The following is a 16,544-nucleotide window of genomic DNA, read 5'->3' on the forward strand; positions in this document are numbered from 1 at the left end:
GAAAGTTACATTTGGCATGGACATAGTTCTCACTGGAGAGAAACTTACGGTCTTGAGCCCTGATCCTACAAAAGGATTTGCCACTGCAGTCCCATGAAAAAGAGTTGCTATATGGATGTCTCCCTTTGCAGTATTAAAAACTTCAACTGGAAAAAATGGGTTTGATTTTTTCAAAGATATGAGTATCTGAAAGTTGTGTGCTGAGCAAGTCGTCATTATTGTTCCTGCATCTGCCTCTGTAGGGACCAAAGAATCAAGACCTACAACTTTTTTTAAAAAAAAACAACCTGAAAAGCTTAACAATGTCTCTAATCAATCAGATATATAAAAGTCTATTTGTGGTTTTATTATTTTGATTAGGTTACATAATATGCTACCACATTCACACCTTTACTTTTAGGAGATAAAAACATGTCCATAGTATATTGCTGCTATAATAGTGATGACTTTTCAGCTTCTATTAAAGAACATTTTTCAGAGATTTTGTTTAATGGTAAATAGCCTCTTGCTGGCAATTTGTCCCTCTTTTTAATGTGTCTTGGACGTATATATATGAAAATATAGAAACTGGTAATCACCAGGTTTGAGATTTGGGGAATACATATCTGAAACTGAGACTTGTACTTCTTTGCTTGAAAAGTGTTTATCATTGTACCACTTTTATTATGTGTGGGTAAAGAACACAGTACAGTTCCTCATATAGCACAATTAGTTAATGTGTTCACATCAGGCTCAAAGCTGAAAACCATGTGAAGTCTAAATCACTTACTGCCCAAAGAGATTGTGTTCTCAGTGTGAAAAAAAATATGTTTAGTTGTTTGCAGTATACCTGGCTTAAGCTGTAAATGAAAGGAAATTTCATCCTGCATTGTATCTGCACCTCTGTGCTTCTGGAACACACATAATTACATGAGTCCTCCAGTTGAAACAAATAAATAATGGTTTGATTCCTATATGAAAGCAAAGAACAGAGGTGGGAGATCCCAAAATTATTCCAAATGTTTCTGCAGGGACTCTGACCCAAGCTACTGTTTGATTAGTTTTAATTGGCGTGCCAGGGCTTGGAACCTTAGGTAAAATATAACTGGATCCCAGCAAATGCAGGAGATATTACAGGGAGAGCTGTCCAATGTCCTAGTGGTAGTGGATTGGACTGCCTTGTGGTAAAACAGTTAAGTAACTCCTTGTTCTTTTGTTCCAGCAGTCAGGTTTTAGGGAATTGTGGGAGTGACATATATCAACTCTGAGAGGGTTGCCCCCCCCCCCAGCTAGTTTGGATAGGAAGCCATGCTTTCTGCTGAGCTGCAAAACAAACCTTTAGAGAAACTGGTATAGAGACACTTGTGCTGGAAAATAAGGTTGGTAATGGTGGTTCAGGCTGGAGTTATCATTGGTAGAAAGAATATGGACTTACATGGGGAGACATAGAGCCTGTTGTGAAGATGAGAGTAAAAAGCCAAACCCTAACTACTGCCTAAGCCCTGTGTCCTTGTTCTTTGAAGGTTTCAGAGCTAAGGAATGCCAAATAACAGTTGTTTGGGATTCAGAGCGGATGCAGTTTGTGTCCCCTTCAAAACTGTTAAATACACAGCAAAACTAATGGGTAAAATTTCAGTGCCCTTTTAATAATGGGACCTACATGCCTAATTTCTCATAGATGGCCCTGGCAAATCACTCTGAAAGGTCTCATGTGTACTAACAAATTCTAGGAAATGCAAAGATGAGATTGATGCTCCATTTTTAATGGAGCTCCTTGTATGAAGGATTGAAGCACATACTGTATTGTGTATAATGCCGTTTTCACTTATTTGCAGCAGAGCCATGGCAGATGCCCTTCCCACAAATGCTCAGTTGAAGCACCTGCCTGGATACCCATTCAACATTCTACCGTAAGTTTGAGACTTTTGATACAAAGATTTGAGAGACTGAAGGGTAAGTCTCTCTGCTTGGAGCAGTGTCAATGGTGTAAAACTCAGTGTTCAGTGAACTGCAGAAATAAATACATTTGTAAGGCCAGAATGAACTGCTTTTGAAGTTAGATTGCTGAACCATTAGTGTGGTAGGGATTACTTATAATTCTTTTGATGTGTAGCACCATTAGGACTTTAATTTACTGCATGGGCAGGACAGAAGCAAAATGGGTACCTCTTACAGACGTTCTTTGGGTGATATTCAGGCTCTAAGGCAGGAAGGGTTATTCATTAGGTTGCCACTGCTGTTCTCTCTGCATGGTCATAGTTGGTGCGCTGACAGGCATTGCATTAGCTCCACCTTGTTTAGAGGCATAGCTAATGGAGAATTAATTAGTATGCTCCACTCATGGTCTGGCAGAAACTGATACGTTAGCCAGCAGGCCTACCCCAGACTTGGTGCTTATGCTGGACATGGCAGAAGGACCTCTTCCTTTCCTCAGCCCTGGAGAAGAGAGAGACTGAAATGATTATTGCCCTCCAGCCCCTCTGTGGAGGAAAGGATTCTCCCAGAGCTTATATGGCCCCCCATCACCATAATATCTGTGCGCCTCACAATCTTTAATGTATCTATCTTCTCAACACCCCTGTGAGGTAGGGAAATGGTATATCCTCATTTTACAGATGGAAAACTGAAGCATAGAGAAGCTAAGTGACTTGTGTCAGGTCACACAGGAATTCTGTGACAGAGAAGGGACTGGAACGCACATCTCTCAATTCTAGCTTAGTTCTGTAACCACCTGACCATCTTGTCCCTTTTTCAGGAGGAGCCTCCTTTACCCTCTGTAGAACTTGAGGTGGTGGCAAAGCATGAGAGTTTTTCCCTATTTCTCCTCCAGATAGCCTTCCCCCACTTTCTGTGTAGAAAGATGAGGTTGGCCTGGGTGAGAGAGAGAGAGTGAGACCAAACCAAAGCCTCAGAGCTACGATGCTGATTTACACCAACTAAGGATCTGGCCCACTGTCTCATTAATACTGCTGTAAGTTATCTACGTGAGATTTCCATCCAGTTTATTCTCTAAAGCTTTGGAAAACAAATGGGCTTTGCAATGGGTCTGGAAGGTTAACAGATCTGAGCTCTGGCAGACCAATGGAGTGTAGCAAATTTTTGAGTCGAGGAGCCTTCACGGAGAAGCTCTGCTGATTGCTCTTCTCTTTTATGTAGGGGAAGCACCAGCTTGAGCGCCACAAGTGTGGTAGTGTGACCAAGAGAGATTATTAGTGTATTAGGCATTTGCTATCAAAACTTGATGACTTGAGAACCAGTTGGACTTGTTTTCCACTGGTGACAGTGACTGGCTGTTACGTGCCTGAGTGCTCTGCAAGGATGAGGCCCACACACACACTGAGTTATTTGGCTTTAATGAAGGTAAAGTGACACATCCGCAACGGGGACCCTGGGCGTTGCTGTCACTTAGGCGGGGAACCCAGCACCGAAGCTCAGCTCGGCCTGGGTCGGAGTCCAAAGGCGGACTGGGAGCACACAGCTATATATACACAATACAAAAGCAACTCATACATATGCAAAAAGGGACTTCCCACAGGCTATGTCCGCCCTTTGGCCTAAGGCCATACAAACTGGTTTCAACCAGTTAAAAGCAAGTTATAACTGGCATGCTGTGTCCTACAATGACCGGCCACTTAGCAAGCAGGGGCTCTTCACAAGGCCGCCGAGAAAGCGGAGACACCCTAGCTAGGCCGTGACACAGTCTTCCGTAGTCCCCTACACTGGCTCTTTGGCTGTTGATTTGCTGTTTCCTTAAACAGCAATATTTGTGTGACCATCTGGATATTTCTTTAGTTATTTGCCTTTTGTTCCATCATAATATAAAGTTTACTTTTATTTTATTGATTTTTGCGTGTTAATCCCCTTCTTGCCTTTATTAAGCCAGAGGTATGTGTGAATAGCTACTATAGACCCTATGATCTTGCAAAGATCTCATGTCTGCCTATTGTCAGGAAAAGTTAAACTGAGGGCTTGAATTCATTGCCTTTGTTTTAAATGTCTACGGCTTAAGGTTTCTATGGCTCCAAGATATAGTATTTTTTAGACCATTTGGAGATAAAACTATTATGATATAGTTTAACAATTCAGATTTCACCTGCGTAATATGTATCTATATTATTTTTGGATATATAGTCCAAAGCATAGTTAATAAAATTATGGTGACCTAGTTAGATGCTGCTTCAGATGTGCTTTAGGCTGGTTACAAAGGTTGTACCTGAGTGCAATGAAATTAGCTAAGTACTACCATACATATAACTTGTGTATAGTAAACCACAAGTTCTTTCTCTTGTATAAGTTTTTGTCCCTTCATTCATCTGTCTAGCCTTTCAGGTCTGTATGTCCTATGAATGTCAGGCTCTCCTCCTGTTTAAGTTTCTGATCATTTTTTGTATTAAACTAAATCAAATTTTATTTTTATTGGGAATCAAATGTAAACAACATTTAGAAAAACAAAAACAGGGGAAGCTTAACATGGTATTAATTAGCGAGAGTTTTCTGTCCACAGGTTTGAGACGTGCCAGTCACCGCATTGCCCATAGTAAATAATAGTGTTTTTGAAATGGCGTCATTTAGAAAGAAACCTGTTTAGAGAAAAGAATACAAAAGTGCAAGTGGTTCAACAAACTCTTAACTACTGTGTAGCCTTGGAAAGGACAGATCAGATAAAGAGAATAAGCATTAGAATTGCTGATTGTGACCTTATACAAGAGATTCTCCAAGTAGATGCTGCTGTGTTGTTGGAACTCAGCTGTGCATACCTTAGGGAAGAAGAAAAAGTGAAGAAGGAATCGAGAAGTGGGGATAGAGAGGATGCCTCTTCCTCAGTTTTGTTAGCCACATTAGTCACAATGGCATGTATTCTGTTTTGTTTTTTCAGCAGTTTTTATAAAAAACATGGAGTCGTCTTTTGGGAACTGCTTCCCAATGTACTGTATCTTACAATCGGTCTGGCAGCATTGCTGTTACGTAATAGTCTGCCTTCTTTGCAGCACCCAATTTCACATCCTTTTTGAATTTGCTGATAATTCTTGCAGTTAAGACTTTTGATTCTGTTTGGCAAATCACTGTCTGCAGAGAAGGGGGCATAGTTGAACACTGGTTTTCTGTGACTTCACAGTATCCTTTATAGACTCATTTTAAAGCTCAGAATCTTAATCATGGGAATTACCTAAGGGTGGCTCTAGCCGCACTCTCATTTTGTCATTTCTTCCAAAGGATTTGCAGTGTTTGATTGTAAATACTCCAAAAGGAGCTCACCGTAGAAATGGAAAGTAAACCTTAGCCTCAACGGGCTTATTTTCTAGCTATGTTCAGATGCAAGAATTCCAAACAATCATAGGTTGGGCACCCTGTGTTATAAAATTATTTGGGGATATCTCTGCCTCCCTGCAATGTCAACAGCTCTTCTTGAATTTGCCTTTCCCTATCCTGAAGCTTTAGGAGAATCCCTTCATTTTTTCCTGTCATGGAGTCCACAGTGCTCCTTGGCCTTCTCCTCTCATAGCAAAATTCCCTCTCTGTGGTTCCCTGCCATTAGGAAGTAGCAAGACAGAGGAGGAAGGGCATGTGGGCACAAAAGGTAGTGGGATTGGTGCATGCCCTTTCATTATATGGGATTGCACTGTGGGATCTCAATCTCTTCTATGGCACTGGATGGGGAGGTGTATGGCTCATGATTCTGAGAGAAGGGGACTATAACTGATCAAAAGACTTTGCATAGGAGGAGTAGCAGCAGCCACAGGCATGACTATAGCCCATAGGCTGCAGTAGATCTGCAGACCTGCAACAGAGGTTCTTTTCCTCTTTTGAATTCAGTGGGAGCTGGGGATTTTCAGCATCTTTGAAAACCTGCCCTAAACTGCTCTGCCTCTCAGTTTCCCCAGGTGTGTAACACAAGGATAATAATGCTCACTCACCTTTGTAAAGCATTCTGAGATCTCTGTAGGGGCTCTGAATATTATTACTGGGATAGGTAAACCCTGTGGGGACACTGCAGCTTCAAATTTGTCTCTCTTCAGTTCATCTGTAGGAGCCATAATTTGTAATAAAGTGGAAAATCCAGAGGAACACACATTTTCAGCGATATTAGCTTGCATTGGGTTAAGAGTCTATGTATTGGTAAAGACAAACATTTCTGGCTGGCAACTAATCCAGATGTTTGTGTTCAGATTTATCTCACTGGCAACAGTTTTAAAGAAGTATGTATTACGAGAGACCGTGTTGCACATGTTTCAAGTGCCTGTGTTCTGAGAAAAGTATCGTCCAAATAGCATGTTGTCTGGGAGAGCTGAAATGTACATATTCTGGTTTGTCTAAAGCTGTAAGTCTAATGCAATCATTTCTGAAATTAATCTTTCTCTTTAAACACAAATTAAATAAATGGCTCTGTTTAGAAGTACCCTCCCTCTCTTGGGGTTTCTTCCATTGCCTAATAAGTGTGTCCCTTTCTCTCTTGTGCAGACATGCACTATAAAATAAAAAATAAAAATAAAATAAATATCTCTGCATACCATGAAGTGAGTTCTGCAGGGTCTCTCTTTCTTTCTCTCTCTCTGAGTTTACAGCCTTTTTCTATGAATAAAACCCTGTTGGCTAATAGATTCCATAGGCAATCCAGGTGGCAAGGAATGTTCCTTGTGGCTAATATGTCGTTCTGAAAACTAAGCCATTAAAATAATCCCCCTCCCTTGTATCCTTCTTCTCTAGGATATTATTAATGGTGATATTTTGAATACTAAACCCCAGCTTTGTTATTAAAGGTTGTTTTAATTTGTCATTTATTTTTTTGCTGGGTCACTATTCCTGGAGCTCTTCGTCATCCAAAGCTTCCTTTTCCCTTGTTAAATTTATGACATGCATATTTCATTGCTCAGGGAGGAAAGACCATCATTCTAATGCAATCAGAGATTATTCTCTTCCTCCCTATCCTATGATACCCCATTAAAAAAAAACATGGTCTTCCCCAATTTTCTAGAAAATGGCTTATTAATTATTTTAATTTTGACCAACATGTTTAAGACCCTGATCCTTCTCCAAGTACAGCTGATATAACCAAATGGGAACAAGGATAGGACCCTAAGATTATAAAGCAGTCTCAGAGACCTTTAAGCAAAGACAATAATTCAGGTGTGTGTTAGTAAGATATACATTACATTATCCAAAAGCATTACCTACTGTTTGGTCTATATAATTATTTCACATCATTATCTTTCCAGAAAGTATTTCCCATGAGTTATTTAAACTGAAAAAGTTTAAGTACACATTAGAGAGAGAGAGAGAGAGAGAGAAATTGCTGTCTTTAGAGCTATGTTTACGTTATCAAAAGGAGCACTGTTGCTACAGCAGTACCATCATTGCTGTAGTTGAGGCTGTTTTGGCACTTTCATTATGAACAAGAATTCATAACTTGGCTGTAGAAATTTGCTCTAGGCTGAAACTTGACATTCAAGGTCTTTATCCAAGGGCAATTTTTTAAGGACAAGCTTTTAAGAATAAATATTGTTATGACCGCATAGGATTGTTATGAGTATTTGAGATTTGTTGGACAGTAGAAATAAATTAAACAGAATTTAATATTCTTCTGATCACTGGTTTTTTAATGTATAACCACTTATTCTCCATCCACCGTTGTGTGATTCCTTTCAGTAATAAAAAACTAACAGTATCAAATAGTAATAATTCTTATTTATTATTTCTGGATCAAAACTTTGTTAAGCTGGAGTTAAGGTTGAGAACATGTCAGTAATTTAAGGGTTAAACATCACAGAGATGTTGAATTATTCCCCAAACAAGTATTACAAACCCATGAAATTCCAAGTTAAGTTTAAACTTAAAGAGTCAAACATTTCCAACCTATGAAAATGAACAGTTAAGCCATCCAAACAAACAAACTCCTCTCTCTGTAGTGACACTATGCAATAACCATACAATTATGATTTGTGCATGTTAGTGTTTATAGTCCCAGATTAGATAAAACTGATTTTTAAAGAGGATATTTTCCCATTATTTTCCATTGTACATGGCAGAGGGGCATTGCTGGCACATGATGGCATATATCACGTTGGTAGATGTGCAGGTGAACGAGCCCCTGATGGCGTGGCTGATGTGATTAGGTCCTATGATGATGTCACTTGAATAGATATGTGGACAGAGCTGGCATTGAGCTTTGTTGCAAGGATAGATTCCTGGGTTAGTGTTTATGTTGTATGGTGTGCGGTTGTTGGTGAGTATTTGCTTCAGGTTGGGAGGCTGTCATTAAGCGAGGACTGGCCTGTCTCCCAAGATCTGTGAGAGTGTGGGATCATCTTTAAGGATAGGTGTAGATCTTTGATGATGCACTGGAGAGGTTTTAGTTGGGGCTGTAGGTGATGGCTAGTAGCGTTCTGTTATTTTCTTTGTTGAGCCTGTCCTGTAGTGGGTGGCTTCTGGGTATTCTTATGGCTCTGTCAATCTGTTTTTTCACTTCAGCAGGTGGGTATTGTAGTTTTAAGAATGATTGATAGAGAGATCTGGTAGAGTGTTATCTTCTGTCTGAGGGATTGGAGCAAATACGGTGTATATCTTAGAGCTTGGCTGTAGACAATGGATCGTGTAGTGTGTCCTGGATGGAAGCTGGAGACATGTAGGTAAGTATAGCGGTCAGTGGGCTTCCGGTATGGGGTGTGTTTATGTGACCATTGCTATTAGCACAGTAGTGTCTAGGAAATGGACTGCATGGGGTGGATTGATCTAGGCTGAGGTTGATGGTGGGATGGAAATTGTTAATCACAGTGGAATTCTTCGAGGGCTTCCTTTTCCATGGGTCCAGATGATGAAGATATCATCAATGTAGCGCAAATAGAGTAGAGGGCATTAGAGACGAGAGCTAAGGAAGCGTTGTCCTAAGTCAGCCATAAAGATGTTGGCATACTGTGTTGCCATGCGGGTAACCATAGCAGTGCCGCTGATATATGCCATCATGTATGAGCAATGCCCTCTGCCATGTACATTGGCCAAACGGACAGTCCTACGCAAAAGAATAAATGGACACATTTGACAGCAGATCATAACATCAAAAACCATGTGAGAAACTTCAACCCTCTAACCACTTAGTTGACAGACTTGAAGGTGGCAATTTTGCAACAAAAAAACTTCCAAAACAGACTCCTAGGAGAGACCCTGATGACACCAAATTAATATGCAAATTTGATACAATTACGTGTTTAAACAGAGACTGGGAATGGTTGGGTCATTACACTAATTGAATCTATTTCCCTATGTTAAGTTCTCCTCACACCTTCTATGGGTCATCTCAATTATCACTTCAAAAGTTTTTTTTCTCCTGCTGATGATAGCTCATCTCAATTGATTAGACTGTTCCTGATGGTATGCATACTTCCACCTTTTCATGTTCTCTGTATGTATAAATATCTCCTGTCTGTGTGTTCCATTCTATGCATCTGAAGAAGTGAGCTGTAACCCACGAAAGCTTATGCTGAAATAAATTTGTTAGTCTCTAAGGTGCCACAAGTACTCCTGTTCTTTTTGCAGATACAGACTAACACAGCTGATACTCTGAAACCTGTCATTATGCAAAGTAGAGTTAATGGTATAATCTGAGGGCGGGGATACCATGTGTTCTTCATATGTAACAAAGTGGTTGAATCCCAGCTCTAAAACAATTGAAAAAATTAATCATGGAACTGTGACTATACATAATGCATATTAAAGTAATACCTGGAGGCTGCAACTGAGACCAGAGATTCATTATGCTAGGCCCTGTACAAACATACTGAAAAATTCTGTCCTTGCGTAATGCTGAGAGACCCTGGTTGTTGGTGGGTGGGATCAAACCTGGGATGTTTGGAGCTTAGTACATGAACTTCTACTGCATGAGCTAAAAGCCAACTGGCGGTTAGATAAGATTATAGAGCAGACTCAATCTCTCTCTCTCTCGGTGCCACTAGAGGGGACTAGAACACCACACCCAGAAGATGTGTGAGTTACACTTGCCTCTAACTAGACAAGACAGAAAGCAATATTGTCTCCATTTCACAGATGAAGAACCGAGGCACAGAGACACTAAGTGACTTGCCCAAGGTCACAAAGGAAGCATGTGGACAATTTGTGAAGAGAACCTAGCTCGTCTGAGTCCTACATCATTGCCTTAGCCGTGAGACCATCCTTCCTCTCTGTAGCATTTATTATTATTATCTACTAATAATATAAAGAATCTCAGATAAACTGCTTTAATACAAATGATTATCTGCCAATGATAAAATCACATGGCCAGATTCTACCCTAAGATAGGTATGTACAGATGCCACTGATTTCCATAGGGCTTGCAGATACATACACTAATACAGAGTATGGACCTCAGGTATTAAAATATGTTATATCCAACCACCCATCTTTTCCTAAATGCCTAGGAAGAACTTATTTGGCCATAATGCTCCATATTTTATATGGTGTTTTCATTCATACCTTTAGATTTCAAGCCCTGTTATTCATTCAGCATGAGCCATACAATACCCTTTACAGTTACAGTGCCATAGAAATTATTAATAGCCTAAAGATCTCTTTACATCACATAAATGCCGGTGTGTAACCTATCTGGTAAATGTGTGCTATTTGCGAGATGCTGAGTGTCTCCCATGATATAATTGAGTACCCACCCTCACCTTGCAGGATGGGGTGTCTATGTGCATACATGTACAAGTGGGCAGTGAATGGAAATTTCTTAGTAAGTAAATATAAAAAAATGTTTTCAAAGGCTGACTTAAATTATTTTTCCCTGTAGAGTACTTATATCTGTGTTATTTGGTTTTGGGTAACTGAGAACAATGAAACTGCAAATTAGGGCTTGTTTTGTTTTTTTTCTTCCACTAGAGAGGCAAATTACTAGGCTTAATTTGAAAAGAAATTATGTATTATAACCTAAGCTCAGTAAACCCAAAGAAGGGTGAAGGACTAGACACTGAGAGCCAAATTCTGTGCTCTGTTACCAGGATATAAATCTGGATTTACACTGGCATAACAGGACAGAATCTGGCCCACCACTTCCACCCAAATAGTCATGGAAATTTTGCTGTTAACTTCAATGACACCAGGATTTCGCCCTTTTCCCTTCAGAGGCAATGATGGGAGAATTATACTGTAGATATTCCTCATGCCTGTCTAGTTTCTGGATAATACACATTTATAAGAATGCAGTAGATCTAATTTACCTCGATTTCAGTAAGGCATTTGACACGGTTCCACATGGGGAATTATTAGTTAAATTGGAAAAGATGGGGATCAGTGTGAAAATTGTAAGGTGGATAAGGAACTGGTTAAAGGGAAGACTACAACGGGTCGTACTGAAGGGTGAACTGTCAGGCTGGAAGGAGGTTACTAGTGATTCTCAAGGATCAGTTTTTATTACTAACCTTTTGTATTACTAACATTGCACAAAGAGCGGAATGTCTATAAACGTCTGCGGATGACAACAAGCTGGGGATAATGCTAAACGCAGAGAAGGACGCTGGGATATCATACAGGAAGATCTGGATGATCTTGTAACTGGAGTAATAGTAATAGGATGAATTTAATAGTGAAAAGGCAAGGTCCAATGCAACTTAGGGTATTAATAATAAGAGATTTAGATATACATTGGGGTGACACATCAGTGGAAAGCAACAGAGGGAGGAAAGGACCTTGGGGTATTGGTTGATCAACAGGAGACTATGAGCGCAATGCGATATGTGCTGTTAAAAAACAAATGCGTTTTTAGGAACGCATCGGCGAGGTATTTCCAGCCAAAGAATAAGGAGGGTTTGGGGTTTTTTAAAAAGTTTAACGTTAAAATCAATAAAAGGCCAAAAAACTTGTTTTGGGTTTTTGAGACCTCAACTGGAATACTGTGTGCAGTTCTGGTCTCCATGTTTAAGAAAGGAGAATTCAACACTGGAACAGGTTCAGAGAGACGGCTACTAGGGAAGATCGAGGAGGAAAACCTAACCTTATGCAAAGGAGATCAAAGAGAATTGCTTGTTTAGCCTAGCCAAGGAAGGCTGCGGGGGGATATGTTTGCTCGTTAATAAATATAGTCAGGGGGATTAAATTAAGGAGGGACTAAGGAATGATTTAAGCTTAAGTACCAGTGTAGACACAAGAACAAATGGGTAAAACTGGAACATTAGGAAGTTTAGACTTGAATATTAAGAATGAAGATTTCTAACCATTAGAGGAGTGAAGTTTCTGGAACAGCCTTCCGAGGGGAGTAGTTGGGGGCAAAAGACATATCTGGCTTTAATCCTTAAGCTGACTAAGTTTAATGGAAAGGGAATGGTATGATAAGGATAGTTTTATTATGGCAATTGATCTTATGAGATTATCAGTAAGATGGAAGTTGATGGGATGGGATCTGAGTTACTGCAGAGAATTCTTTCCTGAGTGCTGGCTGGTGAGTCTTGCCCACATGCTCAGGGTTTAGCTGATCGCCATATTTGGGGTCGGGAAGGAATTTTCCTCCAGGGCAGATTGGCAGAGGCCCTGGAGGTTTTTCGCCTTCCTCTGCAGCGTGGGGCAAGGGTCACTTGCTGGTGGATTCTCTACAGCTTGAGGTCTTCAAATCACAGTTTGAAGACTTCAATAAGTCGCACATAGGTTAGGGGTTTGTTATAGAAGTGGATGGGTAGGGTTCTGTGGCCTGCTTTGTGCAGGAGGTCAGACTAGATGATCATATTGGTCCCTTCTGACCTATGAGTCTGAGTCTAACAATTGTTGATAAAAAACACAAACCGCCAGATCCAAGACTATTTTGTATAGTTTTAATTAGAATTACAGTTTATAAAGATGACTTTTTAATTGAAAAAAAGCTAGAAATTTAAAAACTTTTAATTAATTTACTTGATCAGTTTTATGGTTTTGAATTTCTTCCCAGACTTCCCTGCACATCAGATTCCCCATGTAGACAGGAATGTGGGACGTGCATAACAAGCACAAAATGATCGTCACAGTTCTTAAGAGAAGGGTAGGGGATCATTGAGAGGGACAGGGATGGCAGGAGGGAACAGAGAAGCAAGTACAGAAACCCTTCTGCTAGTGGTCTTCAAGGAGTTTGGCTGACAGAGAACCACCCATGGTCTCCAGCCTTTTATGTGTTAGCAGAGCTAGCCTGAGCTGCAAAGTTTGAATGTGGTCTTAGATTTCAAACTTAATAGTTTTTTTAAAAAAGTAATGGAAAAGCGATAAGAGAATAAAATACATAGAAAAATAAAATACCTTGGCACATACTTTCCTTTATCAGTTCTCCGCAGTAGAAATGTAAGCTTATACATTTCAGATATATGCTTATCAGTTTTCCACTGTAGTATATAAGCTTATACTTCTCAAGTATAAGCTGATCAGGTATAAATTCTTCTTCTTAGGATATGAACATGAATGATGCTGTTAGAGATTCCTGAAAAAATCTGATTTGAGCAGTTTTTAATCAGTGCGCATATATATACATTTCTTGTATCTTTTTTGAAATTCAGATTTCAATTAACTTTCTAGAACACCATATCTGTTAAAACTTCGGACCTGCTAAATTGAAAAATATCTGAATAGATCATTCTCTTTTTTTTAATATAGTGGTTTTCGTTTGCTCTTACTGTGTTACTTTGTCAGTTCTGCATTTTACAGGCATGGAACCTGATCCTGGGCTCAGGCCCAGATCTTCAAAGGTATTTAAAGCATCTAACTCTCACTGATTTCAGTGGAAGTTAGGTGCCTAAATGCCTTTGAGGATCTGGGTCTAAGTGCCTTCATCTTCCAGTGGAAAGTAGTAAAGTCTTACTATTTTAAAAGTCCTAATACAGCTCTGAATGAAATGAATGACAAAACTCCCATTGCTGAGCGCACACAAATATAAATAAAGTCACTGTATGTTCTCAGCACCTCAGAAAATCACCACTTCAGAGACTTGAACAGGAATGGTGGAAGCTGAGCAGTTTACAGGAGTCAGTTAGCACCTTGCATGATTGGGCCCTAGGATATACTAGTTTTAAACTGCTGTTGTGATCAGAAAACTGAGTGTACAAAACTGGCCCCTTCTTTGTTAACCCAAACAAACACCTGTGTGTATTCAGAGTCCAATTCACTTATTTTACTGACCTGAAAAAGTTTTTAGTGTAGTTTTTTTGTTTGCTCTTGATACCTCTGTAGAACCAACTATGGGAAAGAGAGAGCTGGATTGAGTTCTGGTTCATATACCATTAACAATCATTAATTTCTGAATCCAGAAGCTTTTATAACTTTTATTACCCATCCAGTCACAGCCTTACAGAATCCAGCTTGATTTGAGGCTCTCAGGATGCAGGAGTTTTTGGTTTTATTCCCAGCTCTGCCACTGATTTGCTGTGTGCCCTTGGGCAAGTCACCACACTTCTCTGTGCCTCAGTTTCTTCCTCTGTAAACTGATAATAGGATAGAAAAACATGCTACCTTTGTAAAGCACTTTCCAGTCTATTGATGGAAAGTGCCATATAATAGCTAGATATTATTTCAGATCAGACTGAATTTTCCAGGTCTAACAGTTAGGAAAAAAACATCTTTTAACTTGCAAGCTGAAGACTGAGCAAGCAAGACTCATTGAAAGTGATATTGAAAGTATAATCAGATTTAAATTTGTATCATGGGAGGGGGTTGGGGGGGTAGGGCAGAAGGCTCATGTGTTTCTTGTTGTTTGTGGTGGAATGTGGTTTTGAGTGTACACTTGGCTTGCTAAAACAATGAAATAAAATATTTTACCTAGTTATATAAAAGGAATCTTTCCAGGAATAAATTTGTATCTGTTTTCATGATGTTTGAAACACCATTGTTTTAAAATAACATAGCTTTAAAGTCCAGTGAATGTAGTAGTTAATTTCCTTAATCAACAACTCTTTCACTCAGTTATTTGCGACTTTCTTCTTTTGGTTCCTGTACTTTGTTTCATATCTTGTTGTTTTCTGTTCGTCCTCTAACTGGTGGAGAAAATAGTTGCACCTGTGGAAGGCTCAGACACATCCTCTTGCTTTCTCAACAGAAGCGAAAAGACCCCAGCTGTTCAAAAGGCCAGCTACTAACAAACACCTACAGGTTCTTTCAGCTGTTCTCTAAGTGGGCAGCGATACCATGAAACACTGTCTCTAGCGATCAGTCTGTTAGATGGGAATGTGGCTGAGGGTTCCAAAGTCCATTCTGCATTTGTGAAATGTGAAACAGCATGGATATTGATGAGGACTTTTAATTTACCCTTATAAATAGAGGGACCGGGAAGTCACTAATGGGATAGATTTATTTAAAATTGAGCCAAGGATGATCCCAGTAGTTAGACAGTGAGCCTCACCTTGAGTCCAGTGAAAATGATTCAGAATTTAATTAAGGCTAGAACAGCTTAATATTTTTACTAAGTATCCACCTGGTCAAGCCAACACACCCTTAGTGAGGGGAAATTGTGTCTCTAAACTGGAAAAGTTCTCTTTGGATAATTTAATAAAAGATAAAGGTAGCCCCAGTGGACTTAATTGACTTGGATTTTCCAAATTGGCTAGTTGTCTTGCAGCACTTGCTTCTCAGAGTAGAGAATAATTAAAAGTAGCTAGAAATGGAGGTAAGTCTGATGATACCATGGAAGTTTGGTTTTGATGTACTGGGGGAGGAAGCAGAGTGTGTTTATAATGTTGACTTTGGCCTGAGCAGTTAGCCAGTATTGAGAATCCTGCATGGTTATTCCTGTTAGGATAAGAAATTGATAAGAGTCAGTATATTCTAGGTGTAATCTTACTGATTTAAAAAATGTACACAAAGACCTGTTTCCCTGCACACAGTAAAAATCAATAGCAGACAGCTTCCTTGTTCGGAAATCCTCAACTGTGTCATTCTAGTGAGTTCTATGTTCAGTAATTCTGTGCTATGTCCCTCTGCATCCTCTTAGGATCACGCTCACTTCTTCTCCTGTCTCTGTGCCTCCAATGTACACAGCCTGCAACTACATCCTTCTAATTGCTGACAACTGGACCCCTGTGCTCCACCTTGTCCCTTGAGGCTCCGCCCCCTGCTCCACCTCTCCCCACAGGCTCTGCCCCCTGCTCCACCTCTTTCTCCAGGCCCTGCCCCCCCCCCACTTCTCTCCTGCCTACCCGCATCGCTCACTGCTCTCCACTCTCCAGCTTCCTAGTAGCTGGATCCTCTCCACCTCCCTGCCCCATGGCAGCTGAGCTCCCTCTGTTCTGGAGTGGCAGCCTGATGCAGAGCCTGCCTCCCATTAGATGCAGGTAGGACGGGGCCCTGGCTTAGCAGGGGCTGGTTTAGGTTGATGACCCGGTGCCTCCGCCATCCATGGTAACCAGACTTTTGGTATCTGTACATTTCCTCTTTTTGACAAGACTTTCTGGTCAAAAACTGGGCACCTGGCAACACTACCCTGCTGTTAACTCCTCAGTCCACATAGTTTATCTCAAGCCTGCCATGTGGCTTAGTGCTTTAGGTGTTAGCTCCATAGTCCCCAGCAGTTTTAACTATATAACTGGGCTTGACTACTCTTTCTGTTGAACATGAAAGAGTGCATGGCATGCCCATTG

General features: G+C 40.2%; 1 protein-coding gene across 7 annotated transcripts in view; it reads left to right on the top strand.

Annotated features, from left to right (window-relative positions):
* The window catches only part of DLG2 (discs large MAGUK scaffold protein 2), a 1,558,615-nt gene that overhangs the window by 270,974 nt on the left and 1,271,097 nt on the right, over positions 1 to 16,544 (top strand). For 2 of the 7 annotated variants that reach the window (XM_075061772.1, XM_075061763.1), the window contains one exon: positions 1,815 to 1,889. The exons of the other annotated variants lie outside the window; for them this stretch is intronic. In XM_075061772.1, coding sequence (XP_074917873.1) covers positions 1,815 to 1,889 — 75 coding nt within the window. The remainder of the gene's footprint in view (positions 1 to 1,814; positions 1,890 to 16,544) is intronic. 7 annotated transcript variants of the gene reach the window in all.

The sequence above is a fragment of the Chelonoidis abingdonii genome, chromosome 1, assembly GCF_003597395.2.
Source record: "Chelonoidis abingdonii isolate Lonesome George chromosome 1, CheloAbing_2.0, whole genome shotgun sequence".
In the NCBI taxonomy this organism is placed as follows: Eukaryota; Metazoa; Chordata; order Testudines; family Testudinidae; genus Chelonoidis; species Chelonoidis abingdonii.